This window comes from Dama dama, chromosome 7 (assembly GCF_033118175.1).
Source record: "Dama dama isolate Ldn47 chromosome 7, ASM3311817v1, whole genome shotgun sequence".
Classification (NCBI taxonomy): Eukaryota; Metazoa; Chordata; class Mammalia; order Artiodactyla; family Cervidae; genus Dama; species Dama dama.
The window spans coordinates 9372338-9399825 of record NC_083687.1 but is presented as its reverse complement, the minus strand read 5'-3'; the positions used below and the strand labels follow the sequence as shown (position 1 = coordinate 9399825).

The window sequence follows — 27488 nt, the reverse complement described above, 5'->3', positions numbered from 1 at the left end:
TGGGGAACACTCAGCATGATAAAGGTAAGGCTGATAGTTTTAGTCTGTATTGAGAGAAAGAATATAGACAATATTAGGACTAAGTACTCTTTGCATTTGGAGATGAAAAGAGGAAGACGTTATCCTAAGAGATTTAAACCCATGAAATTCTACCTAGTGAATGAATTCAACCACCAGCAGACATGGTCCACTGTGAGAGGTGGCTTGTATGTCTCATGTCCAGAAAGGCAACATCACCTAATGAGAGGGAGTAGGGCTTTCTCAGGAAGCTCTCAAGTGATCCTTCTGAGGTCATTGTTGCGTTGTTTTGGCACACGATCGGTGTGTTGCCTGAAGTGAAGAACAGAAAAGCCCAAAACAAAGACCTTATGGGGTTTTCCTTGTGGAAACAAAGTAAAAGGTTAGGCAGTTTGAATGTCCCAGTCCTTTGGAAGTAGGTATGGCCCCCTCCTATGGAGAGGACTGTGTCTCTGATTGGCCAGTGGCCAAGGTCATCCTGTGTTCTTTTCTCAGAGTGTGACTATTCCGCAGGCACTGTAATGGGGTGTTTAATTCTTGATATGGATCCTGAAGCTGTAGAGAATACCTTCAGCTGATCTGCTGACATGTTGGTATTAGCATCTGGCTCCATCAGATTGATCACTGTCCCACCTGAATTTTCTTAGTGTGGCGCACGTTTTCATAGCCTTATCTCCTTTGTGCAAACTGTCACTGACCTGGCAACTGGGTGACCAGGCAACAGCAGGTTAGCCTGCTGACGTTCGTCTCACTCACGGTGTACACCTGAGGCTCCGCCTGGTCTCCGGGAAGTTCTTCTTTGAGTACCCCCAACTGGGCTGGTGTCTTTGTTTTTCTCTTGCTCTAGATAAAGTGAGTTACACTTGACCTGTCCCTGAGATGACTAGGAAGGGTAGAGCCAGGAATTACAAGAATCATTTCTTTAGCACCTTATGTTTTTTTTAAAACACAGGTCACTTGTTAACCGTAATAATAAGGCAGCATAAAGAAATATGGTTTATTAACCAAGAGAACCAGATAGGTCTTTATCCTCAGAATACTTCCTGAAGGCTTACTGTGTATAAACTGTGAGGCCAAGCATGCACGGCCTATGTGTTTTCACCTTTAATCCTCAACCCACCTCCAAGAAGGAAGCTTCTACCCCCTTTTTGACAGTTGAGAAAATCATCTCTCAGGTTTAAAAACTTGGTTGCTCGTCACAGGGCAAGTGAGTAGTGGATCCAGGTTTGTTAGAGTCCAAATCACAATTCTCTCTCCACAGTACGCAAATTTTATGTCTTCCCAGAAATAGTCATCATTAATGTTTTTATGTATTCTCTTTATCATTTTCCTTTTCATTACCTGCTTCACAAAGTTGGGGTAATGGAGCATGTAGATATTTCTGTCTTGCTTTCAGTCACTTCACTTAGGTTTGCGAACATTTCCCGAACCATTATTGGTAAACATTTAACTGTTTTACCAAGGTAGATTAATCAATAACTCTTGCCTTTTTGACTTTCTGGAGAAAACACGAACCGACCTGTAACTTAACACCAAGAGGAAGCTGTAGGTTTGGAAGGTAGGATTGGTATAGGTAACCATCAAGACGGGGGATTTCCAGTGAACGTGATAAGGTACAGGCAACCGGACAGAGTGCGGAAGGACGTCTCTGCCTGCCTTAGAGTCTTGTGTTGAAAGCAGTGAGGGCGGCACCGCCACCCGCTGGGCCCCGGCTCAGGGTGGGCGCGCGGTAGTGGATGTGGACTGAAGCGGGCTGAGCACAGACGCCCAGCCCTCCTCCGGCTCTGTGAAGCATCACCGTGTGTACCCGACGTGTGTCTTGCTGGGGAAGGTGCCCGGGGAAAGTGCCACTGCGCGTTAAGAGGCGTTGTCCTGAAACGTTTAACTCCGCTGTTCACCTTAGTCTGGTGGTGCTGCAGGCTGTGAAGGAGCAGGCCTTCCTTTGCTCAGCGGGGTGGGTGAGTGCTCAGTGGAGAGGAACACAGGGGTCTGAGCTGAGCGAGGCAGACGCACGTGGGGGGCGGGGCTGAGCCAGGCAGACGCACGTGGTGAAGGGGCGGGAGGTGCCTGATCAGGCAGACGCACGTGGCGGGGCCTGAGCGAGGCAGACGCATGTGGCGGGGGTGCTGAGCCAGGAAGACGCACGTTGTGGGTGGGGGGGTACCTGAGCCAGGCAGACGCACGTTGGGGGGGCCTGAGCGAGGCAGATGCACGTGGGGGGGGGGGGAACCCCAGGCAGACGCACGTGGGGGGGCACCTGAGCCAGGCAGACGCACGTGGAGGGGATCTGAGCCAGGCAGATGCACGTGGAGGGCCACGTGCCGTTAACTCACGCGCGTCCCACGCCACAGGCAGCCGCGAGCCGGGGGGCTGTGGGGTCCCCGGGTAAAACGGACAGGCCAGCTGGGGTTGGGTCTCTCCTCAGCGGGGGGGCCCCGCTCAGGGCAGGGGGAGCCGGCACCCTGGGAACTGAGTGGGTCACGGGGCTTCGGCCCTCCCCGCGTCTCACTCGGACCTTCGTAACTTTTTTAATTCCATTTTTTAAATGTTGTATTGAAGTATATGTGATTTACAGTGTTGTGGCTGGAGGAGGGCATGGGAACCCCTGGAGAATCCCAGGACAGAGGAGCCTGGCAGGCTATAGTCCATGGGGTCACATAGTCAGACACGACTGAAGTGACTTAGCTCGCATGCACGTGTAGTTGATTTATATTATGTTAGTTTAAAGTGTCCAGCTAAGTGAATCAGTTATGTGTATACATGTATCCTTTCTTTTTCAGATTCTTTTCCCTTGTAGGTTATTGCAGAGCACAGAGCAGCGTTCCCTGCGCCGCACAGTAGTCCTGTTGCTTATCTGTTTGGTATGCGGTAGTGTGTGTGTGTTAATTCCAAACTCCTGATTTATCTCTCTTTGGTACCATGTGTCTGTTTTTGGAGTCTGTGAATCTGTTTCTTGTAAACGAGTTCATTTGTATCATTTTTTTTAAATTTCACATATAAGTGGTATCATATGGTATTTGTCTTTCTCTGACTTGACTTTACTTAGTATGATAATCTCTAGGTCCATCCATGTTGATACAAATGGCTTTCTTTCATTCCCTTTTTGTGGCTAATATTTCATTGTGTATACGTACCACGTCTTTTTTGTCCATAACTCAGACCTTGTCATCAAGGTCCCTGCCTGGGACTCTTATCTTGGACTGTCAGCTTTTAGGTGTGACCCCTTGAACCATGGTGAGGAGGTCTCCCTGGAGGTCGTTGGCATTTCCTGAGCAGATGCCGTGGCTTCTGGAGCCTTGTGCTGCCAGCCAAAGTTATTCTTATTTCTAAGATGCCGCTCGGCTGTGTTGGCAACTGTTATGCCCTTCCTCAGTGGTCCAGATGGGAAGAATAAAACTCAAGTCAGTGCTCAGAATTAAGGCAGCGTGTTTCCTTGTGAAAGGCCCATCAGAGCACCGGTGAAGTTTCTTGGCCAGAATGCACGCTTCTCTGAGACCAGGGACCGTGGGGGCAGGAACAGTTTTGGAATGAGTTGTACTCACTTCTTGAATTTTTAACCAAAACCACGTATTCGAGTTCTGTGCTGGGGGCCGCCAGTAACAAGTCAGATGGGTGATGGCTCTCAGGGGATTTAGGGACGGGCTGGAAGGACCAGGTCCATCTGTGACGACTGGACGAGGTTAGAGGTGTGCCTGAAGGGGCACAGGGTGGGACGGGGCCTCCGTCATTCCCAGGGATGGAGGAATATTAAGGAGACTTCCTGGGAAAGGTAGCATTTACTCAGGCTCTGAGGAACAAGTCACAGGTAGAGACAAAGAAATGCAGGAAGGCTGTTGCTAGGCAGATGACTTAGCACATGTGCTTGTCTGAAGGTCTGAAACTTGGGAAATGCAGTCTGTTACTGCAGCACGTGGCGAGAGATGCGCCTGCAGAGAGGTGGATGGCAGGGGGACTGGGAGGGCCTGGGGACCCGGGTGAGGAGTGTTTTCTGGAAACCTGGGGAGATGGGGGTTTGGTGCTATGAAAGGGTGTTCACAGGGGGTGATGCTGAGGTCACCCAGGGGGAGCGTGGGCTCAGTGGGGGCAGCCTGGGGGGAGGAGGCAGGCGTCCACGTGGGGGATGGAGACTGGGTGGGGAGCAGGGGAGAGGGAGATGCTGGACCAGGCCGAGGGTGACAGGTGGGGAGGTGACGGGATGTGGGGGAAGGGAGAGTGAGAGGTCTGGGTCTGGGTAAACCCCGCTTCCCCCCGTGGGGAGACAGGAGATCCTGAAGGCAGGGTCAGGACTGAGGGCAGAGATGGGGGAGGCGCCTCTGGATGACCCCAGTAGGTGTGTTCGGTGGGCAGCGGAATATCAGGTCTGAGGCTCGGGGAGGTGAAGGTTTGGGAGGCGTCCCGGTGGAGGTGATGTTTGGAGCTGCGGGAGTGAAGGTGCGGGTGCCTGCAGGGCAGGCAGAGCAGAGAAAAATGCGAGGAGGAGCGGCGAGGGGTCGGCAGAGTGCTGGCTGGCGTCAAGGACAGGCCGCCGTGTGACCGCGTCAGACACCCCAGAGGACGCACCTTTCAGGTGGATCAGTGATAGAGCTGTCGCCACAGATGAGGTGGTCCAGGCGTGGGCTGTGGGAGGGCAGCACCCTGGGGAGCACCACTGTGAAAGCACTGATGGAAAGGAACCTGCGACAGAGGCTGGGAAGGAGCAGGGAGGGAAACGGGAGTCTCCTGAAAGCTTGCCCGGGAGCCGGATGCGGGACGAGCATCTGGGAAGGCTGCCTGGAAAAGGAGGCGGGATGGTCGGTAAACGTGGGCTGATTTGGCATCCGGAGGTCCTCTGCGACCCCAGAATCGGCACCAGGCAGTTTATAACCCTCATTGCTTTGTTTTGTGCGTGTGCCCAGACTCTCTTTACGAGATCAGAGGAGTGCTGAAAAATGCCCTGGCCCCATTTCCTAAAGGAAACAGCAGCTTCCTGGCTTCCTGCGGGATCTGCCAGTTCTCAGGGACGGGAACAGTCCTGATGCGAAGGGTGTCTTGGACGGCTGACTGGGATTTCATTAGTGGAGGACTTCCTTTCCTCGGGGCATATGTGTACGGGTTGATGGCTGTCGGTGTGGGGATGAGCCACCCAGGCAGACCCTTCAGAAGGAGAAGGGTAGTGGGGGACCAGTCATTGGTGTTCTTATTTTGAAGTCTGGTCGTCAGTGATGATTGGGACCAAAGTGGAATCTGGGCATATTAAGCCTGGTTATTCCATGTTAAGTCTTGAGGACCACAGACAGTGTTCCTTCTTTCTAAGACCCTTGAATGATCGTATTTACCCATTGTGTTTCCAAGTTTATTTCCCCTTGGGATTTTTTTTTTAAATTATAAAAGCAGCATATGGTTCATTATAAAAATTAGTGGAGGTAAATAAGGTTTAAGTCATCAACCTGCCCTTCCCACTTTCAGCCTCTCCCCACGCCGGTAAGGTCTCTGGTGTGGGGTGTCACTACACTTAGGTTTCTTACACCTCTCTTGCCTCCTGGATTTTGAAGTCATTGTGGGCCAAGGCTGTACCTCTTACTCACCTTTGCCTCCTTACCTTCTGCCACACAGCTTGACCAGGGTCCACTAAATTTTAGTGGCATAAATAATCTGATATGTGAATAGATGAATGAATAGGGTGATCTCCTAGGCTTTGTCCTTGGGGCCGTTGATTCCAAGATGAATGAATAGGGTGATCTCTCAGGCTTTGCCCTCGGGGCCGTTGCTTCCAAGATGCATGAATAGGGTGATCTCCCAGGCTCTGCCCTTGGGGCCGTTGGTTCCATTTTAACTTCAGAGAGAAACTGGACACAAGAGGAGAGGCCCCATGTTGGTCACTTTTTGATTTGCAGGAGCGCTTGTTCTCTGGAAGGTGCTTCGTAACAAGGTGCAGGGTCTGCAGCCCCTCTGTCCAGCCTTAGGTGTAGATTTCTTGAATTACGTGAATTAGTTCAGAAACCAGTAGATGGCTGGCAGAGAATCAATAAGATGAGAGGTTTAACACGTTCATGGCATTATAAGATGTGATCTTTATAATGCATTTTAAGTTCTTTAAAAGCACCCCAGAACTTCTACATTAAGTTTAAATAGGAGACATTTACTCTGCTTTCTCTGAACCTTGGGCACTTTGATGTTATCACAGATAAAGCAGAAGGAAGAATTCTGTCCAAGAGACGGCAAGACACAGTCTGTCCCCAGAGGCCTGCAGACCATGTGGGCAAAACCATATTTGTAGGTATGAAAGGGAGGATGGAGAAAAAGATGAAAAAGTCCAGCAAATCAGAATGTCCTGCTGACCACAGACCACAGAGAAAGGGGATTTCAGGTATGATGGGAGCAAGACTTCTTTCTCCCTGGAGACTTTGGATTTTGTTCTTCCTTCATCACATGGAGCAGTGTTTCTCCAGGTGGGCTCTGGACCACCTCTGTCAGAATCCTTGTGAAAGTTGCTTATTTCCTACCTTCTCCAAGGACTATTCAATCAGAATTCCCAGGGCAGGATCCCAGAGTCTGCCTTTCAATCTCCAGGGCAACTCATGTAAGTTAGACTGGAGTCAGAAGACACGCGCCCAGCTGTTCATAGCAGCACTGATTACAAATAGTCAGGACACGGGAACAGCCTGATGTCTGTTGACAGATGAATGGATAAGGAAGATGTCACACACACACACACACACACACACACACACACACGAATACTGCTTAGCCATAGAAAGAATGAAATAATGCCATTTGCAGTGACATGGATGGAGTCATGCTCACAGATTACCATACTAAGTGAAGTAAGTCATACAGAGAAAGACAAAATACATGATACTGCTTGTATGTGCAATCTTAAAAAAAAAAGATAAAAGTGAACTTATATACAAAATGGAAATAGACCCATGGACGGAGAAAACAAAGTTACAGTTATCAAAGGGAAAGGGGGGGAGGGATAGATTAGGTGTTCGGGATTAATAGGTACATACTACTTCATACAGGATAGACAACCAACAGGACCTACTGTATAGCACAGGTAACAATACTTAATATCCTACAATAATCTATAAGGAAAAAGAATCTGAAAAAGAATACATAGGTATAATTGAATCACTTTTCTGTACAGCTAAAACTAACAGGACGTTGTAAACCAACTATACTTCAATTGAAAAAGGCATCACCATTTAAAAAAAGGAAAAATAAAAAAAGAGCCTAACAGAACCTAGACAGTTCCTGATGGTTTCAAGATCCTAAATAGCATTTAGGCCAGAACTTTTCTTGAATCCATAGACTAATGGTTTAAGTACAGAAAATGATTTTTTGCACAGTCCAGAATTCAAGAATCTGCTGTACTAATCTAGACGACCCCTCAGCAGAAGCAAGCATTTCATCTTCTCTCTGGCTTTTTGCCCTAAACTTGGATGGAGGGCCTGGGAAGATTGGTTTAGGACATGGACATAGATGCAAACTTGACATAATCATCTTCAGAGTGAGATTCAGCAGAAACACAGAGTATATTTTATACTAGTTCCCAGTCTTGAATTTTCTGTAATTGATAAAGACAGCATTGGTTCTGCAAGATTTTCTCAAAACCTTGGGTTACGAGAAATACTCATTGCAATTCTGAGAAGGAACACCAAAACATTCATCGAGTGACACCACCAGAATAAGTATGCGTGCCTCCTGTGATGACTGCTTTCAGGGATACTACCAATTTTAATGTGTACGTTCTGAAATGTTTCTTTTTAAGAAGTTAAATGTGTTCCTAATAGCATATCTTTGCTTCTGTCAGTTGGCAGCTTATATATTTAAGCCCTTAAGCGCTTTTCTACTTTTGTTTGAAATTGTGTAAACATGTTTTTGAGCCCTTTTTAGAATACTTTGGCACTCCGTTTTCTAGCTTAACTTTTTTTTTTTTGTTTTAGGGTTACTTTTGAAAAAGTATACTTGTATCACAGGTAGAGGAATTTCTTAAAAATTGATTTTATTAAAAAATGGGAAGGAGACTGTTGAATTAGATTCAAGCAGACTCCCTATCCATCTTTCCCCACCTCTTTTTACCCACTCCTTTCCCCATCTTCTTTTAAATAACAAAACAGCCCTATTTTCCCTTCCGTCACTGTTCTGCCTCTCTTTGAAGCAGTCTGATCCAGCCCTCAGTGTGTGCAGCGTTCAGTGTAGGCTGGGCCTCCCTCTCATGACAGAAAGAGCTTTCTCTGGAGATGGATGATGGGCAGGAGCCATGAGTAATGGTCAGGTGGGTCGGGTGCCCCACCAGCATGGCTAGAGCCGCCTCATCCGTGACCCCTGACCTGACTGCATCCTAGATTCTGCTGAAGTAGGGTTTTTTCTTAATGACATATATTTGATTTGCAATGTTGTGTTTCTGGTATACAGCTAAGTGGTTCAGTTATATAAATACATATTCAGTTATAAAATGCATGTTTGAATACATGTAAGTGTGTATATTCTTTTTCAGATTGTTTTCCATTATAAGTTATTACAAGGTGTTGAATATAGTTCCCTGTGCTATGCAGTAGGTCTTTGTTAATTTATTTTGTATATAGTAGTCTGTATCTGTTCATCCAAAGCTCCTAGTTCACCGAAGTGGCCACCCCCCACCCCCCCACCCCCGTTTTTGGTAACCATAAGTTTGCTTCCTATGGCTGTGAATCTGTTTCTATTTTGTAAATAAGTTCACTTGTATCTTTTTTTTTTTTAATTCCACATGAAGGGATATCCTGTGATGTTTGTCTTTCTGCCCAGACCCCACCCAGGAATGACGTCACTGGACTCAGGCCCCAGGTGATTCTGAAGTGCATTCAGGGCTAGGAACCAATGAAGTCAAATGCCTCATTGTTTCTCGGGGGCTCCAAGGCACTTTCTGTCTGCGTTTCCAGGAGAGTTGGGTTGAAACGCAGAGTCTTTTCTCCCTACCCCAGACCCTGCGAATCTGTTGCTGGGAGTGGGCCTGACTTTGCCAGCGCGTAAATGCTTCTGTAATGTTGGGAGCCCCAAGCCTTGGGGTCCTCAGTGGTGTTTTTGGACCCGGGTTGGGGAGGTGCCCGGGGAAGGCTGGTGGGAACTGCGGAGTGTTCGGGCTCCAGCTGGTTTGTCTGGGGCGGGAGGCTTCTCCCCGCTGTGGGGAGGACGGTACGCTGTCCCCTCTGGCCCTGCGCCCGCGTCTGCTCCCTGTGCTCCCCAGAGCGTGGCTCCGGGCTCTGAATGACTCACCCCAGCCTGTGGCCTGTCAGCTGGCAAACACGGTGCCCGGTGTGGGGGTGTGAAGATGTTTATTCCAGCTGACAGGCATAGATGCTAATTGGTAAGATGAAGGGAATACATTTACAAGGGTGCCACAAACAGCTCGGGGCCAGGCCGGGAATCCACTCGAAGGGGCCCTGACCGCAGGGACTCATCTGCAGTTCAGGAGAGGGAGGAGAGGACTTGTGGTCTCAGAAGATGGAGCGACTTGGGCTGGGGGGAGCTGAAGCCTTCATTTCTGGGCCATGGCATCCCAGAGCCATCGGGAGACCTCATTTCCCTGAGAAGTTTGGTGCCTAAATACCCATTGTGATTTTGTCTGTATTAAATGGGGGTAATTACAATGAGCAGTAATTTTGAATGCAAAGTAACTGAATTTGGGGCATTTAGTTGTTGTTATCTTGAGGTTTAAGTAGACATTATTTCAGAATCTACATATTTTATTTCAGGAAGAGGACAAGCAGAAAGAAGCCCAAACTGTGTGCATCTCCCCCCCCCGCCCCCCCCACAGTATGTCTGAAACCCCACATTTACTATTCTGTGATGCTTTGCCTTTTGGTGATTTTTTTCCCCCCAAACAAGAGATCGTGTATCTTAGGACATATTTGTGTTTATTGAGCCAACGCTGCTGGGGAGGAAAAGCTGAGGCGTAAAGGTTATTTTTGTAATTGTGGCTGGAATTAGGTGAAAATCCTCTTGGCTGGGAAAAGCTTTTTTTTTTTGTTTGAGTCCTGAGTTACCAAGACTCAAAACTTTGACAAAGGGGCTTGTGTCCCCTCTGCCCCCCTCACCACGTAGAGACCACGCCAGCTTTTCTGCCCGGCACTGTCTGTTCCCGCCGTGCCCTCCAGAGGCTGGACACGCTTCCCAGGGCAGGAGCCCCGTCTCTGTCTCCAGAGGCCCACTGCCTCACGGGCCAGTCCCTGGGGTTTTGGGAAATGTGATAAATGGGGGGATGGTGCCTTTGAAAAAGAGATCTCCGCGTCTCATTGTTATTTTCCCTGCACACCGAGAGCAACAGTGTGGCAGCTAGTGCAGGCCAGGATTACACGTTCATCCCGAGTCTTACTTGACAATCCCAGATATGTTAAAGCAGGATGAGCCGGGAGCCCAGCAGTCAGCCAGCCCGATTGGCATACAGTGCCCTGTGTTACCCGAGGGGTAAACAGCCCTCAGTGAAGCAGTGTGATGTACACGGAGCGAGCCCGAAGTGAGCCCGAAGTCAGCCTTCAGGGTTCCACCGCCGCCCAAAGCCTCTCTTTTTACGCGCTCATCCTGTCCACCACTGGTTGTTCAGTCCTTGTTGTGTTTGAGTCTGGTCTTCAGTGAGGCCTCATTTCATGGTGTTGATCCATGACATGACCCCCAGAGTGACCTTCCCGCCTCCCCTGGGCCCTGCGTGCAGCCTTGCAGCCAGATGCAGGGCTCGTGGTTTGAGGAGGGTGTTTCATGTTTGGGGTCTTGTCACTTGCTTCTGCTGTGGGGAGGGCTGTCTCCTGGCCTTTGGCCCTTCCCTCGTCTGCACGGCCCCCCCCCCCCCCCACCGCTCCCTGTGGATGTGGACGGTGTCCTGAGGCCTCCCCTTGGCCCCTGTGCCCCTGTGCGCTGCCTTCTGAGTGAAGGTGGGCATGGATAGCCACGCCGCTTCACCCCACTTCTGCCTGCCTCTCTACCTGCCCCGTAGATGTCTGCAACAAAAAGATCAAACCCAAACACGCTTCGTTTTCTCCTCAAGCCACAGACCCTTCCTCTTTGCCTGAATTGCCAGGCTTTCTGAAGGCACCCTAGGCTCGCAGATGTCCAGATTTAATGGAGCAGCAGGATTTATTTCAGATGGGATCGTGACACAGGATTGCTAAGTCTTTTTGATAAGAAAAACTCATTGTCGTTTAGTGAAAAGCCAGGAGATTTCAGCCCCCCAGCGAGGCTGTATTCTCTGATTAAACAGAGCCCAGGGCACAGCAGCCTTTGTGAACACATCTGTCTGGCTTCGCGATGGCAGAGTCACGTCACTGTCCCCCCATTGCCGGGTTTTGCCGGCCAGGAGCCCCACGTCTGAGACTAGAGCGGCAGCTTCTGTGTGCCCACCCTCCTCTCTGTCCACAGGAGCGGACGGGGGACCTGGCTTCCCCACCTTTGTGTCTGACCCCTTGCACCGTCTCTGTGTTGGTGGCCCCTGGACGGTGCCCGGGATCACTGTGAGCAGCCCATGCTCCCCTGACCTGCTGGCCACCTCGCTGACCCGCCCTCCTGGGGACCCTTTGCTCTTTGACCTTTCACTCTGCCTGTTCGGCCCCCGGCTGCCTCAGCACCGGTTCACCCCCTCTGTGTGTGTGTCTGTGTGTGCGTGTGTGTGTTTGTGTGTCTGTGTGTGTGTCTGTATCTGTGTGTGTGTGTCTGTGTGTGTCTGTATCTGTGTGTGTCTGTGTGTGTGTGTGTGTGTGTGTCTGTATCTGTGTGTGTCTATGTGTCTGTATCTGTGTGTGTTTCTGTGTATGTCTCTGTATCTGTGTGTGTGTGTTTCTGTGTGTGTCTGTGTGTGTCTGTGTCTCTGTGTGTGTGTGTGTGTCTGTATCTGTGTGTGTTTCTGTGTATGTCTCTGTATCTGTGTGTGTGTCTGTGTGTGTGTCTGTATGTGTGTGTGTGTGTGTGTGTGTGTGTGTGTGTGTGTGTTTGGCGGGGGGAAAGTGTGTCACGTTGGCCCGTGGGCCCTGGTGCACCTTTCTTCCCAGGACGAGTCTCAGGATGAGTCTCGGGACGAGTCGGGATGCTCTGTAGAGTGTCACTGCGGGTCCAGGGGAGGTTAGAGTCCGGTACCCGTGTGCCTCTGAAGCGGCTGGGCTGCCGCTGGGTCATCCCTGCCCCTGGATCTCTGAGGGTGGTTGAGGGGTGGCTCCTGTTGCCCTGGCTCCGTTTGCTTGTTTTTTGTTGGCCTCTGACGTGGTTAGCATCAGTGATGCTTTGAGCTTCTGCCCTCATCTCCTGACGGTCCATTCAGCAGCGCGCTTCTCGCAGATGGGACACTGATGACAATGGTCAGGTAGACCCCGTGCCGATGGAGGTGTTGATGAGGGTTCCCCGCTGATCTGAGTGTGTCAGGGTGTGAGGAGGTGCGGCACATGCCCCGGGCCCCACGCGTTGCTAGAAAAAGTGATGAAACCTGTGCGCCTCGGGAGCGCCCCTCCCCAGGCCTTTCCATTGGTCTGCTTTCCCGCGTCGTCCGGTCCACCAGCCCATCGAGCCTCTCGGTCGCCGTGCTGCTGGGTGAGGCAGAGGATGCCTTGGGAGGAGCCGAGGTCCCGGGCAGTGCCGGCGTCCCCCCGAACCCAGGTCAACGCAGGGGTTGGTCAGTTGCGTCGCACACCACCTTGGGGCCCGCGTGGTCGCGCTGCAGAGACGCTGGTGAGAAGATAGGCCCGGTCCAGGGGACTTCCCTGGCGGTCCAGTGGTTGGGACCTGGTTCTGTCACTGCCGGGAGCCCAGGCTCAATCCCTGGTCGGGGAAGTAAGATCCCAGAAGTCACCTGGCGTGGCCAGAAAGAACACACGTGGTCCCTGAGCCAGCAGAGAGTTCATCTGGTGTGGAAGCCGGGGCCTGGGAACATTTTTGGGTTAATAGATACTCACTTTTAGGCACAGGGCACAGTGGGAGGCCTTATCTATTTGAGGGGGTTTGGGGACGATATGCCTGGAATTTGATGACGCGTTGGTGCCTTTTTGTCAATAGTGCTAACTATATTCTTTGTCTTCCCTCATAGGAGCTACCTTAAGCAAGAAACAAGGACGAAACAGTTTTTAACATTCTGTACTTAGGCAAATACCGTACTTAATTTCAAAGTTCCATCATAGTCAAAAGTTGGTAAAGATTAGCCAAAGCAGAGAATTGAGTTTTGAACTTTCTCCTTTGCTACTTTGATATTTTTGTGATGTTCTCTTGAAAATGAATTATTAGCTTGATTTCATTTAATCAGAGGAATTAAGTGGAAAAAAAAGAGCGTTAAAGCTGCCCTCAGAGGTCTGTGGGCTGGAGTCCTCCCCCAGACTCCTTCGCATGCACCTGCTGGAGGCAGGGGCGGGGGTCCCCCTGCAGTGCTGACCTTGCCTCCCCGAGGGGCGCACGCTGGGGGCTGGTGGCTCGGGCCTTTGGGCGGCAGTGGATGGTTTCTCTTGACCTCGCAGGTTTCTTTCAGAGTTGGGATGACTTTATGGTCCAGAGCACAGGCCCCCGGGGAGAGTGGGGTGGGCTGGCTCGGGTTCTCCTCCCTGCCGTCCTGCTGACGAGGTTCCTTCCACAGGGAACGGGGGTGGGGGTCACTTCCCTGGAGCTGTTGTGAGGATTTAAACTGCCTTGTTTATGCAGAGTGCCTGACCCTCAGTAAGCCTGCCTCCCCGTGGCTCAGCCGGAAGGAGGCTGGGCTGCCCTGCCGTTCAGGTGAGGGGTCCCCAGCTGTGGGGCTGGGGCCGGGAGAGGAGCCGTCTGTGCTGGACGCTGCCTGCCCGCGGGGACAGCAGAGCCCACGCTGTCCGTGCAGATGGCGACTGACATGGCTCTTGCTCCATGTCCAGTAATAAATCTTCAACTTGCCAGCCTTCCACGGATGGTCCTGAGTTTTAAAATGTCACTCCTTTCAATTTCACCAAGTTATGTGATGTAGATCATAATATGCTTTCTTTAACCTTTTCAGTCCTCCTTTAAACGCGTTCCTTCCAATTTTTAGGCAATTAACATGAATTAGATACTCTTAGAGAAAAGTGTGAAAGTGTTAGTCGCTCAGTTGTGTCCAGCTCTTTGTGACCCCATGGACTGTAGCCTGCCAGGCAAGAATACTAGAGTGGGTAATCATTCCCTTCTTCAGGGGATCTGCCTGACCCATGGATCAAACCTGGGTCTCCAGCATTGCAGGCAGATTCTTTACCAACTGAGCCACCAGGGAACAGCTACCACGTATGTAAGGCTTTCTTTTTTGCTTCAAATGTCACAGTCCTCTCAGTGGAGAGAGCCTAGGACTGTAACTGCAGACACCGGATAGGTCTTGAACCCAGAAGAAGAGATGCTCTTTATATAGAACCAGTGAGAAATGCCATTTATTCAAAAAGAACTTAGCCTTCTGGGCACAGGGACTGTGGTCACAGACTGGGCAGGCTGTCCGCACGCAGTTCTCCATGAAAGGAAATGCCCTGGAAGGTTCTGTACTCACACAAACGTTGAAGGAACCACGAGGTCACGCAGTCCAGCCTGTCTCCATCACACGGTGGGCCCTGAGATGGTGATAGCTTTTCAGGAGAGGTGCTGGTCCGCCTCCAGGCTTCTGGGCATCCGGTCCCTTATCGAGGACTGTGGACTAAGCCGCTGTATTCCTCTTGTAGTTAGGGGGCTGTGGAAGGTGGAAGAGCATCCTGAAGTGTTAAAAGGGGTTGCTGAGAAAAGCGGAGGTGTGCCAGGAAGGGCAGCCCCGACCTTCTGGGTCACTTTCTGAATGACAGAATCTGCGGCGGGAAGTGTGTTCTCTCTCAGAAGCCCTTGGGCTCACGGTGCCAGGGTGGTTGTCCGCTCGGCAGTGGTGAAGGGGAAGATTTTTGGCACTGCGGAGTTTAGGGCTGATTATCAGTCTCTTGTATACAGGTGGTAGTAATGGTTATACTGGTAAACAACAGATTTGGTGTTTTTACTTTTTAAGTAAACTCAAAGCAGTTCTGATTCAGAAATGAGGAAAGCTTAGAGTGGGTCCAGATTGAAGGTTATCTTAAGAAAGTTGTAGGGAAGAGATTACTTAATTTTACTATCATTCTCAGATGTCTTATAAATATCAAATTTTATGCTTTTATTCTTGGACATACATGAGATAAAGCCCGTTTGAATTCATGAAAAGTGTGATTAAACTTGTTTTTTTTTTTTTAATACCTTTTTTTAAACCTTTTTTTTTTAACCTGTAGAGAAGCTTGACATAAGCTGAATGTTGGCAGTTAGGAGTTTGGGGGCACCTTCTTTAATGAGATGAAAACCTCATGAGTTATTGCTCATATTTGTGTGTTAATAAATATTCATTCAGGGTTTAATCACTGTTGCTTCTCAGTTAAAACAGCAGCAGAAGCTCTCAAGTCTCATCTCTGTTCATCACACTGCTCTTCTTCAAATTCTCCAGCCCTCATTCACAGCAACGAGAATGGGCTGAGAGATGATCATACTAAGTCAGGAAGGGAAAGACAGTACCATGCAATATCACTGACATGCGAAATCCAAACTATGACACGGATGAACCCATCTACGCAGCAGAGACAGACTCTCAGACGTGAAGAACAGCCTTGTGGCTGCTAAGGGGAGGGGCTGGGGAGGATGGAGTGGGAGGTTGGGGTTAGCAGTGTAAATGTTTATGTGTCTAGTAAGCAACAGGTCCTGCTGTAGGGCACAGGGAAGTATATTCAATATCCTGTGATAAAACATCACGGGAAAGAGGACTTAGAAAAAGAATGTATAGGGGACTTCCCTGGCAGTCCAGTGGTCAAGAGTCCAGGCTTCCACTTCAGGGATTGAGGGTTCACTCCCTGGTCAGGGAACTAGGATCTGTATGCCAGGCAGCTTGACCAAAAAAGAAAAAGGGTGGGTGGGTGTGTGTGTACATATCTACATCAGATATATATATATATATATATATATATATATATATGAATCTCTTTGCTGTATAGCAGAAATTAACACTATAAACCTAACTACATTTCAATTAAAAAAAAAATGCTCAGCCTTGAATGCAAAACAGTGACCCCCGTCCCATATAAAACAAGAGGTCTAGGAGATTGCGTCCTGTGTGATTGCGTGCCTCTCCTTTATCCTTGACAGCCCTACCCTGGAGCTGGGATTATGCCTTTTTTAGAGAAGAGTAAACTCCGTGTCTGGCAGGTTAACTGCAAACACTCAGCCTAGTCTTGGGAGTCTTCTGTCGAGAGATCTGTCTGGCCGTCTGCACAGACACTCCCGCTCTGATGCCCTGAGTTCAGGCAGCTGTGCCCAGGGCTGACCCTGTCCCCGCTCGGCATTCGGGATCACGTTTTCTTATTTATTTATTTCAAAGCTTGGTCCTTTGTCTCACTGTATCCTTTCTCTGAACTTCTGCAACACTTAAGGTATGATATGCTGGTATTATTTGAAAATATCTGTTGATGAGCCTTTTCACAGATGAGGGAATCAAGGCCCACATAGGTTAAGTAGTTTGTAAGAGGCCACAGACCTGGTAAGTGTGGAAAATGTGCAGATCGCTTTTGTGACTGTTTGGATTTGATGGAGGACTAATGGGATTCAGAGAGAGACCATTAAGCAGGATGGTGCAATATATAAAATAGATAATCCCTGTGTATCACAGGGAACTCGACTCAATATTCTGTGATAACCTATATGCAAAAAAGAATAGTACACGTACATGTAAAGCTGAACTACTTTATTGGACACCTGGAACGAACACAACATTGTTAACTAGACTCCAGTGCAAAATAAAAATTAAAAAAGGATAGTGTAGTCATCTAGAGGATTGAAGCCTGAACTGGGCTGATAGCAATGTGAGTGGATAGGAAAAGATGCCTGGGGAAAATAATTAGAGAATAACAGAAGGATTTGGAAACTTGAGTGTGAGTGGTAGGAAGAGAGGGTGCCGGGGAAGGAATTGAAATTACAATTTTTTAATGAGGTTCGTGGTCAGCCTTGACCTCACTGAGAAGTGGTTTTTTATCTGTATTTTTTCATATGTTTAGTCTTAAAACTAACATTTATCCAGAGCAAAACACTGGGAAGACAGTTAAAGGGGATTTCAGCTGGGAATAACCTGCAAGCCTTATACTATCTCTTATGAGAGACCTAGGACCAAACAGTTTTCTTACTGGTAAAACAGAGATATACCCACCCTCCAGGGGATGTTTCCTGACTCCGGTGAGAGAGTAACTGTCTTTTCAGAGGCTTAGCAACGTGAGTTTCTCATTTACTCCTTCCACATTCAGTACTGTGGGCTGCTTGAACTTAATACAGTCAGCATCTGGGATGCAGTAATCCCTTATATAAGACGGCATGGTGTTTGCACGGAATCTTGCGTATCCTCCCATACACTTTATTTATTTATTTTTTTGTATCCTCCCATATACTTTATTCTCCAGATCACTTCTAATACCTAGTACAATGTAAACAGTTGTCAATACTATGCAAATAGTTGTCACATGAGTAAATAGTTTTGCTTTTGGACCATTCTGGAATTTTCTTTAATATCTTGGTCCACAGTTGGTAGAGTGTCCAGGTGTGGAACCTGGGAGCCGACTGTACTATGTCAGCTTTGGGGACGCAGACAAGGCCCACACGGTCCTTCTTGCCAGTGAGCTTAGAGTTAGTAAGGGAGATTGATCACCAAACAACTATTTAATTACAACTGTAACAGATTTCGGGAAGCCGAAGCCCAAGGAAGCTGAGAGCAGGGGAATGCAACCTAATCTTGGGGCCAAAGGGGAGGTATCCTTGAGGGTGTGGCATTTTAGCTGGGTGTTTAAGGAGGAGCTGCTGTTCCCCTTCTTTAGCTTTCTGTTCTGATATTTTTAGTAACTTAGAGCAAACCAGTAATCAGGACGCTTCAAACCACTCTCTTGCTTTCCTTGTCTAAAGCTCTTACTTTTACAGGCAAGTGCCTTCTTTTCTTTCAAGTTAGGAACACACATAAGGTAGAAGGAAACAGTCTTTGGAGTTGAGACCTGTGTTCCATTTGCTGGTTTTGCGTACGAGCAGGTTTGTCCAGGGACGGCGTGCCTTCTTGCGAGGTGGACCTCGCCCACCTCCGTCTGGACTCGGTCCATCTGTTCTCTCCGGCAGTTGCTGCTTCTACCTTCAGAGTCCCTGACTCCAGACCAGCCCCGACCAGAGTTTCTTGCAGCCACTACTCATGTGTTCTTAGGTAAACCCACCATCCTGAGCTTCGGGGATTTTTCTGATGCTCTTTGAAGTGTTAAAGATTTCCACCCAATTAACAAGCCTTCACTCTTTCTGTTTCCTTGATCTTTTCCTCGGATTGAGCAGAAAGCTGTCATGACGTACACGTGGGTGTCAGCTTGACCTTCTTCCCGAGGGCTTGTGAGGTGACGGGTGTAGCCTGTCTTTTCTCAGCCTTAAAAATCCTGCTCCCCAGGACCTGACGTGGTGGCTGAGGAGGTCCGGTCGGCAGTGCAGGACCCATTCACCCGGGTGGCCTCAGCTGCCTGAATGGCCATGCTGGTCCTGTAATGGAGGGCGGTTCCTTCCTTCATTCTGTCTTTAGTTTCTTTTTTTTTTTTTTTTGTCTGTTCCTTTTTTTAAAAAATTGAAGTATATAATTTATAGGTATGCAATACAGTGATTCACAGTTTTTAAAGCTTATACTCCATTTACAGTTACTATGCAATATGGCCTATACTCCCCATATTGTACAGCATATCCTTGTAGCTTTCTTATACCCAGTAGTTTGCACCTCTTGCTCCCCTCCCCCATCACCCCTCCCCTGTGGTGACCTCTAGCCTGACCTCTATATCCCTGAGTCCGCCTCTTTTTTGTTATATTCACTAGTTTGTTCATTCTTATGCCCAACAGTGCCATGACCTCAGCCTTCAGTAAAGTGACCGCTAACGTTGCCGGGGGGGCGGGGGGGGGGTTCTTCATCTCCGAGCCTTAGTGTCCACTTTGGGCAATGGAAGTTACAGTAATTTATGTTGCAGTTACATGAGGTCATGGGCTTCCCTGGTGGCTCAGATGGTAAAGAATCTACCTGCAGTGCAGAAGAACCAGGTTCTATCCCTGGGTCTGGAAGAATCCCTGGAGAAGGAAATGGCAACCCACTCCAGTATTCTTGCCTGGAGAATCCCATGGAAAGAGGAGCCTGGCGGGCTATAGTCCATGGGGTTGCAAAGAGTCGGACATGACTGAGCAACTTCCACTTTACTTTACATAAAGTAATATGTATGAAAGGTCTTGCCACTGTATATGTGCCTCAGGGTCTACAAATGTTTGTATGTTTTAAAAATCCATTCCAGACTCAACTGTGGACAAATCATATGTGTGTGTGTGTGTGTCTTATATATGTATGTATGTGCTCATATATGTATGTATGTATCTGTATATGTTTGTGTATGTGTATATATGTGTGTGTGTGTGTGTGTATACTGCTATCATATTTATGAACTAGGGCCATAAATAATGTGTGTTCTCTACTACCTCATATGACCCGTTTTTTAAATTGAAATGTGTGTTCTTTACTACCTTATACAACGAGGCAGAGACTTGTGTGAGGCAAATGTTAGCACAGATTTAAATATTTCAGCTTTAAAATTTGTACTGAGAGCTTGTACGTAGCTGCTGATGACTGTGCAGCTTCAGTGCAGGGCATCCGTCTTGCCCTGACTTCTTCCGTCTCTCTTTACCCCCAGTTTAGAAATATCCATATGTTTAGGCACTGCTTGCCTTTGTCAGGCTGCTGGAAGAAACAGCGCGGGACCAGGAGAAGCTTTTCTCTTGCAGCCCTTCTTAATGTTGCGGGCTCAGTCGTGTCTGCCTTTGTGACCTCACAGACTGTAGCTTGCCAGGCTCCTCTGCTCATGGAATTTTCCTGCAAGAATACTGGAGCGGGTTGCCATTGCCTCCTCAGGCGATCTTTCCGACCCAGGGATTGAACCCGCGTCTCCTGTGTCTCCTGCATTGGCAGGTAGATTCTTTACCACTGAGCCACCTGGGAATCACTGCTTAATGTTAGTGTGTCCAAAATAATGTATTCTTGAAATTAAATACTATGAACTAACCTTTTCCAGCCCTGAAAGCTGTTATCTCAGGGTTTAAACAAGAAGAACTTAAAATAGCAATTTTGGTCATTTCAAGAATTGCAGCATTTAGTGGCAGGTAAACATGGGGAAAAATATTCAGCCTCATTAGTAATCAGAGGAATGGAAAACAAAATGTTACCAAACTGTTTTACAATAACACAGGCAGTTTTTAAAATGTAAGAGGCAGAAAAGAGGGGCAGATGTTGACTTGGCAGTGGAAGCACAAGCGTGTGCCTCGCCCCCTCGTCGGCAGTTTAACAGCGTTTGTCAAATGCTGTTGGCGCCTTTGGCACAGCAATTACCCCGCGGGAGCTCAGCCTGAGGAAATACCCAGGAACAAGCAGAGATCTGATTGTCACCTCAGGACCTTGGGAACAACCTAAATGCCCGACAATTGGGATTGGTTACATGGAGCATGAAGAGGTAGGCAGTGGGCTTTTCTGCCACTGAGAATGGAGAACTGTTCGGAAAAATAATGACAGGGGAAAGTTTGTAAAATAACGTAAAGTGAAGCATGAACCAAGTCGCTTCTGTGTCTGCGTGTGACAAATAAAAGCTGCACTGGGACAAAACATCATCACTGTGATGGGAATGCTGGTGGTTCCCCCCCCCCCCCCCCACCTTTGGACTTTTCTGTATTTTCCAGATTATGCTCATAATCAGAAGAAAATCTGTAATTTAAAAATGCATACTTTATGGCTGAGTAACGTTCCATTGTCTGTATGTACCACGGCTTCTTGATCCATTCGCCTGTCGATGCACATGTAGGTGCTTCTGTATCCTGGCTGTTGTAAATAGTGCTACAGTGAACACTGAGATGCCTGTGTCTTTTTCAATCATGTTTCTCAGGGTGTATGCCCAGTACTGGATTGTTGGGCATTTGAGTCGCTTCTGAAGAGGCGGATGAACCTAGAACCTAGAAAAACAAATGTTGTATGTTCATTCATATGTATGGAATCTAGAAAGATGGTACCGATGAACCCATTTGTAGGGCAGTAACAGGGAGACAGACATAGCAGAATTGTGGACACAGTGAGAGAAAGAGAGGGTGGGATTCATGGAGAGAGCAGCCTGGGAACATTACATTATCACATGTAAAATAGACAGCTAGTGGAAATGTGCAGTGTGACTTAGGGAGCTCAGACTGGTGCCTTGTGACAACCTAGACGGGTGGGATGGGGTGGGAGGTGGGGGAAGGTTCAAGAGGGAGGGGACATGTGTATACTATGGCTGATTCATGTTGATGTATGGCAGAAACCAACAAAATATTGTAAAACAGTGGTTCTTCAATTAAAAATAAACGAATGTAAAAAACGCGTACTTTAGAATACTCTGTACTGATGAAACCATATGAATACATGGGGGGAGAAAAGCCCATGGGAGTGACAACAGTGACTTTTGATGAGGTGATGGGACTCGGTGGAGGGGATTGTTTCTAGTGTTTTGCTTGAACATGCTTCTGTTCAGAACATATCTTGTATCAGGAAAGCAAATATAAACGTGGAAAAAGTACTTTGGAAATCCACGCCACATTTGAGCAGAGGTAGTAGTGTGCAGATACTTCTGGTCCATGTCGAGGACGATAAAAACAGCCAACAATGGTGGTCAGTGATGGACATTTTCTTTCCTTCTGCAGATATTCCTGAAATTCCAGAGAGCATCTCATTCTGTAAAGCACTACAGATCGCTGACTTCAGCGGAAACCCACTGACTAGGTAACCTTTCTGCTTGCTTTTCTGACCGTAGTACTAAGGTCCCTTTTCCCTTTTCCCTTCTCCCTACTAAGGTCCGACCGTGCCTCCTGGCTCGGTCGAGAGCCCAGCAGCGGGTGGGTTCCAGGCGCCTGTGAGGCCAGGGTGACCGAGTTGCTGCCCACACAGCAGTGCGGGGACAGCTCTCTCGAGTCTGTCCCAGGGGTGTCTCTGGGCCACGGGGGCCCATTTCTAAGATTTTTCCAGACTCTAAGCAACCTCAGAAGAAAGAAAGGTACTCTTCTTTCCATTCCTTCTGTTTGTGTTTAAAGTGTCTAGAAAAACTGGGATTAAGTTAAAACTTGGGAGTCATCTGTCTCAAAATTGCCTGGGTCTTCTTGAGTATGGAGTGCTGGGGAATGCCCTATTTCACTTTGTTTTTCCTAATACCTGCTTATTTTTAAGAAGTAAATATGTCTTTAAAAATAATTCTGTTTTTTCTCCTTTGCATTTCAGTTTTATGTTACTAATAGTGTTTATTTTTGTGGAAAATAGTGCTCTAATAAGCTCCAGCCCGATCGCTTTCTGACTCACCCCTGTCATATGTCTCGTCCTCTGTCCTGACCATCCTTGTCCGTGTGGCTGGCCCTCTTCCTCAGGCGTTTCCATAGCTCCCATCCCTGGGAGGTCAGGTGGGAGCTTTCGCCGTGCTGCGAGCCTCCTCCACCCTCTGTCTGACCTCGGCCTGCCTTGTGGCCTTCACGGCCCTCAGTTGCCTTCTCTGGCCTGGTGTCACTGTGAGAAAGGACTCTGTCCTTGATCTCCCTCCCCCTCTGCTTTAACTGTGCCAGTCCCTTCACTCACCTGTCAGATGCAGCCCACGCATCACATTTCTGCAGGACCCTTTCCTGGTGACTCCCACGGCCCCCCACTAGGCTCTGTGATGCTCTCTGCGCACTTTTCTCATAGCACTGGAAGTCTGCATGTGAGTGATCCCTCCGACCCGGGCTCCTGGACTGCACTGTCTTCCCCTGTCACTCAGGTGGTGTCTGCTGCCCAGCTGTCCTCTCTGGAAAGGAGCGGGCCCTCAACTAGTGTTTGTGGAATCAAACTGAGCTGCTTGTGCTCAAGGCAGCTGAGAAATACTATACTGCCCTGAAGTTTTCTGTTAACTCTTCAGTTGCTTAATCCCCTTTTCCATTTCTTTTTTTTTTTTTCCCTATTGTCTGCCGACATGTAACTTTACCATCATCTCAAAACTCTGGAGCAGAACACATTGCATCATATGAGGTCTTCCTGAGTTTTCAATCTAGCCTCCTATTTGGCAGGTTTCTTGAAGGAAAGCCATTTTAATTTGGCAGGCGTGTTCTTTCAAGAATTATGAGTTAAGAATCTGTGAGTTGAAGGGACCATAAAAATTATTCAGCTTGGCCTATGGATTTTATTACTGAAGCAGCTGAGGCTCCAAGAGATGGAACGACCATTTAGGATCACGTAGCCGCCGAGCGACAGCTCAGACTAGCTTTCCTCTCTCCCCACTGTAAGTCTGGCCTTTCTCATCCTAGCACATCACATCCCTAGCTTGGCTCTTGATGTTAACAGCCAGTAAAAAAAAATCAGCCACTTAAAAATACATTTTCCTTACACTTAAGATCATTTAAGCTACTTTTAAAATTATTATCATATGTATATATATATAGTTTCTGGCAAAAATTCAGAACAGGTAAGTTGCATCTTTTGAGCTATAGATTAAAAAAAAAAAAACTTACCTCTGTTACACCATGGAAGAGGTTATTGTTGTTCAGTCACTCAGTCGTGTCTGACTCTTTCTGACCCCATGGATTGCAGCACGCCAGGCCTCCCTGTCCATCACCAACTCGCAGAGCTTGCTCAAACTCATGTCTATTGAGTCGGTGATGCCATCCAACCATCTCATCCTCTCTTGTCCCCTTCTCCTCCTGCTTTTAATCTTTCCCAGCATCAGGGTCTTTTCCAGTGAGTCAGTTCTTCACATCAGGTGGCCAAAGTATTGGAGTTTCAGCTTTAGCATCAGTCCTTCCAATGAATATTCAGGACTGATTTCCTTTAGGATGGACTCGTTTGATCTCCTTGCTGTCCAAGGGACTCTCAAGAGCCTTCTCCAACACCACAGTTCAAAAGCGTCAAATCTTCGGCTTTCAGCCTTCTTTATGGTCCAACTCTCACATCCATACATGACTACTGGAAAAACTATAGCTTTGACTAAATGAACCTTTGTGGGCAAAGTAATGTCTCTGCTTTTTCATACACCATCTAGGTTTGTCATAGTTTTTCTTCCAAGGAGTAAGCGTCTTTTAATTTCATGGCTGCAGTCACCATCTGCAGTGATTTTGGAGCCCAAGAAAATAGTCTGTCACTGTTTCCATTGTTCCCCCATCTATTTGCCATGAAGTGATGGAACCAGCTGCCATGATCTTCATTTTCTGAATGTTGAGTTTTAAACCAGCTTTTCACTCTTCTCTTTCACTTTCATCAAGAGGCTCTTTAGTTCTTCTTCACTTTCTGCCATAAAGGTAGTCTCATCTGCATATCTGAGGTTATTGATATTTCTCCCAGCAGTATTGATTCCAGCTTGTGATTCATCCAGTTTGGCATTTCGCATGATGTACTCTACATATAAGTTAAATAAGCAGGGTGACAATATACAGCCTTTGACATACTCCCTTCCCAATTTTGAACCAGTCGATTATTCCATGTCCGGTTCTGACTATTGCTTCTTGAGTTGCATGCAGATTTCTCAGGAGGCAGGTAAGGTGGTCTGGTATTCCCATCTCTTTAAGAATTTTCCACAGTGGAAGAGTTTGCAAGTTTGTAAAAACCATTCCTGAGAATGTATTTCATCAATTATGAAAGCCCTCATTGATACTCTCATAGAATTGTCTATATTAAATGTCATACAGCATAGGATTTGTTTTTTAAAAAAGGAACCTAGAAAGAGAAAAGAAATGAAAGACTCTAATCTAGAGGCTATCACTAAGGCAAGAAGCCCTCACTACTCTATGCAAAAAAATGAGTTATGTGTTCTCTTCTCCATCTTAGCAGATTTATGTATAAGGACCTTCCACATTTTAGATGCGATGAGATCTTTTTGCCTTCAGTTGGTGGTTTTTAAGCCCCAGATACTGGTAACCATAGAAATAGTGAAAGTAAATTTTCTTTATTTAAATAATAATTTTATTTTGAATATTCTTTTTTCAGTAGAGTCTAAGAGAAGTATACAGAATTTCTTTTTTGTGTAGAACGTTGTGAAACATATAATCATCTCACATGATTGGCATCTTAGATCAAATCAAAAGAAAAATATGAAGAAAGTAGCAATTGGCCGTCAGCTGATCAGTTGTAGGTACTCTGTAGCTTTGCTCTGGGTATTATAAACTATAGAAAAAAAATCAAGCAGCTGTCTTATGTTTTATGATAATCTTGTAGGCTAAAATTTCCGTCTTCTGTTAATCAATAAAGTATTTTCACTCTTAGGCACTTTCAACTTCAGGAAGTATTTATCATTTTCTTTCATAGAGTGCTCAGTAGGCTCATGACACTTTTTCTTCTTTATTCTTACAGTTTGTATGTCTTCCCTCTTTATTTCTGGGTCACTCTGTCAACAAGTATTTATCATGTTCCTGTACTGCTAGGTCGACCAAGTCCTTATTTTTTTTCCTTATAGTTAGAAAGACAAGACAAATATGCCACGTATAATATAATTCTAGGAGGTTATTTCAATCAGCAAATAGAAGAAATCATTATAATTATGTTCACTATACACTATATATGCACTTCTCTTTATCACTTATAACATTTTCTGTTGTTTTTTTTAGATTGCCAGAAAGCTTTCCTGAATTACAGAATTTGACATGTCTTTCTGTAAATGACATCTCCCTGCAGTCTCTACCTGAAAATATTGGCAAGTAAGTTAAGTTTTTATGTGAAGTTTGCATATATCAGGGTGAATGGGCATTTGTATCAACCCCACCTCCTTCCCTGTTTTGGCTGTGGTTTCACATCTACTCAGAAAGCTGTTCATCCAGTCTTCGGTTTCCCCCTCAGAAAAGATCACAACCAGTTTCTGTGTGTTTTGCATCCAGTTGACCCTGAATTTTAATTAAAAAGGATGCTGCTACTTGTTACTAGTGAAGAACCTAATTTGTTTGGAGTGTTTCTCTAAATGGATGGATTCTAGAGTAGTTAATTGAAGCGAAGTAGCATGTGTCATATAGGTGGATATTAAATACTGTTAGGAATGACCGCTCCTAGTAATTTTATTGAAAACGTCCAGCATGTACCTTATACAGCCGCTCTGTCTGACAGGTTGTGCACCGTGGATCTGGGGACAGGGAGTGAGGGTGGTGGGTCTGGAGAGCAGGCTTGGAACGGGGAGGGGCGAGGCGTGGCGAGGCTGTGTCGGGAGGGGAAGGAGCAGGGCGGGCAGGGACTGGCCCGGCCCGGTCCCATGCTGGCTCCCGAGGGGGAGCATAGCCGTGGCAAGAGATGCAGGCTCCTTCGAGGGAACTGTATGCTGGTGAATCTGTTCTCTTGCACATTCCCATGGATGAACTGATGGATGGAATTATCTTAGCAGATCTTCTGTCCATCCCTTCAGGACGAATAGTGGCTTGAAGCAGGTGGCTCATGCTTGACCACTTGAAAGCCCACCATGGCCGGCCAGCGCTGGTGGACCAGCGTGTCCTGCAGTCACAAAGGATTTCTCTGATGCTTACCTGTCCTGCCTAAGTTCTGAGATGAAACCGGGGCTCGCTCTTTGGGAACTGCAGTGTATCTGGGTCTCTCCTGCACAGGTTTTCTTCCCCGGTGTCTGCAGTCCGCCATGTCCCCTCCTTGCAAGTGGGGGACGGCTGGCTGCCCCGTTTCTGCTGCAGGCCCGGGTTTCTCTGCGGTTCATGCGGATGTTTGGACCCTGAGCCAGCATATGTGCTGATTAAGAACTCCACCCTTTTAGCTCCAGGACAGGATAGACACAGGAAGGTCCCAGCACCCTGAGTTCATGGTACCCTTTGTGGAGGAAATAGCGGTGTTTTGCCGTGATGAAAGCAGTCATTATGTTTTTGTGGAAACTTTTTTTTTTTTGTATTTTTGTTAATATGTATATTTGAAAAGTGTTCCAGCAGTCATCTGATTTAATACGTGCTAAGATGGGCTTCCCTGATAGCTCAGCTGGTAAAGAATCTGCTTGCGATGCCGGAGACCCCGGTTCGATCCCTGGGTTGGGAAGATCCCCTGGAGAAGGGAAAGGCTACCCACTCAAGATTTCTGGCCTGGGAAATTCCGTGGACTGTAGAGTCCATGGGGTCGCAAAAAGTCAGACACGACTGAGCGACTTTTAGTCAGTAATCATGCCCTGCACGCCTGCTGTGTCAGGCTTCATGTATTTCTAATTAATGCACTAGCCACATAAATATTGACCTTGCCCGCCTCCTGCCCTCAGGTCTCTGGAGTCTAATTCTCTGAGCCCCTCCTCCACTCTCCCACTGGCCAGGCGGCTGCTCCATCCATCCCCTCGTTTGTGTCTTTTTAAACAGGTTTCATGCTTTGAGAGAAAGCACGTTCTTATTTATAACCAGAGTGTTGCTCACACCCCTCACTGCACTGTTTTCATGGAAAATGCTACTTGATAATCCTTTTAGGATAGTTTACAGTATTTTTTATGCCACCT

At 47.4% G+C, this 27488-nt stretch overlaps 1 protein-coding gene across 1 annotated transcript in view; it reads left to right on the top strand.

The window, feature by feature from the left end:
- The window catches only part of LRRC1 (leucine rich repeat containing 1), a 131040-nt gene that overhangs the window by 58665 nt on the left and 44887 nt on the right, over positions 1-27488 (top strand). Inside the window, exons 3-4 of the mRNA XM_061146374.1 lie at positions 21727-21805; positions 25636-25725. Of these exons, the coding sequence (XP_061002357.1) occupies positions 21727-21805; positions 25636-25725 (169 nt within the window). The remainder of the gene's footprint in view (positions 1-21726; positions 21806-25635; positions 25726-27488) is intronic.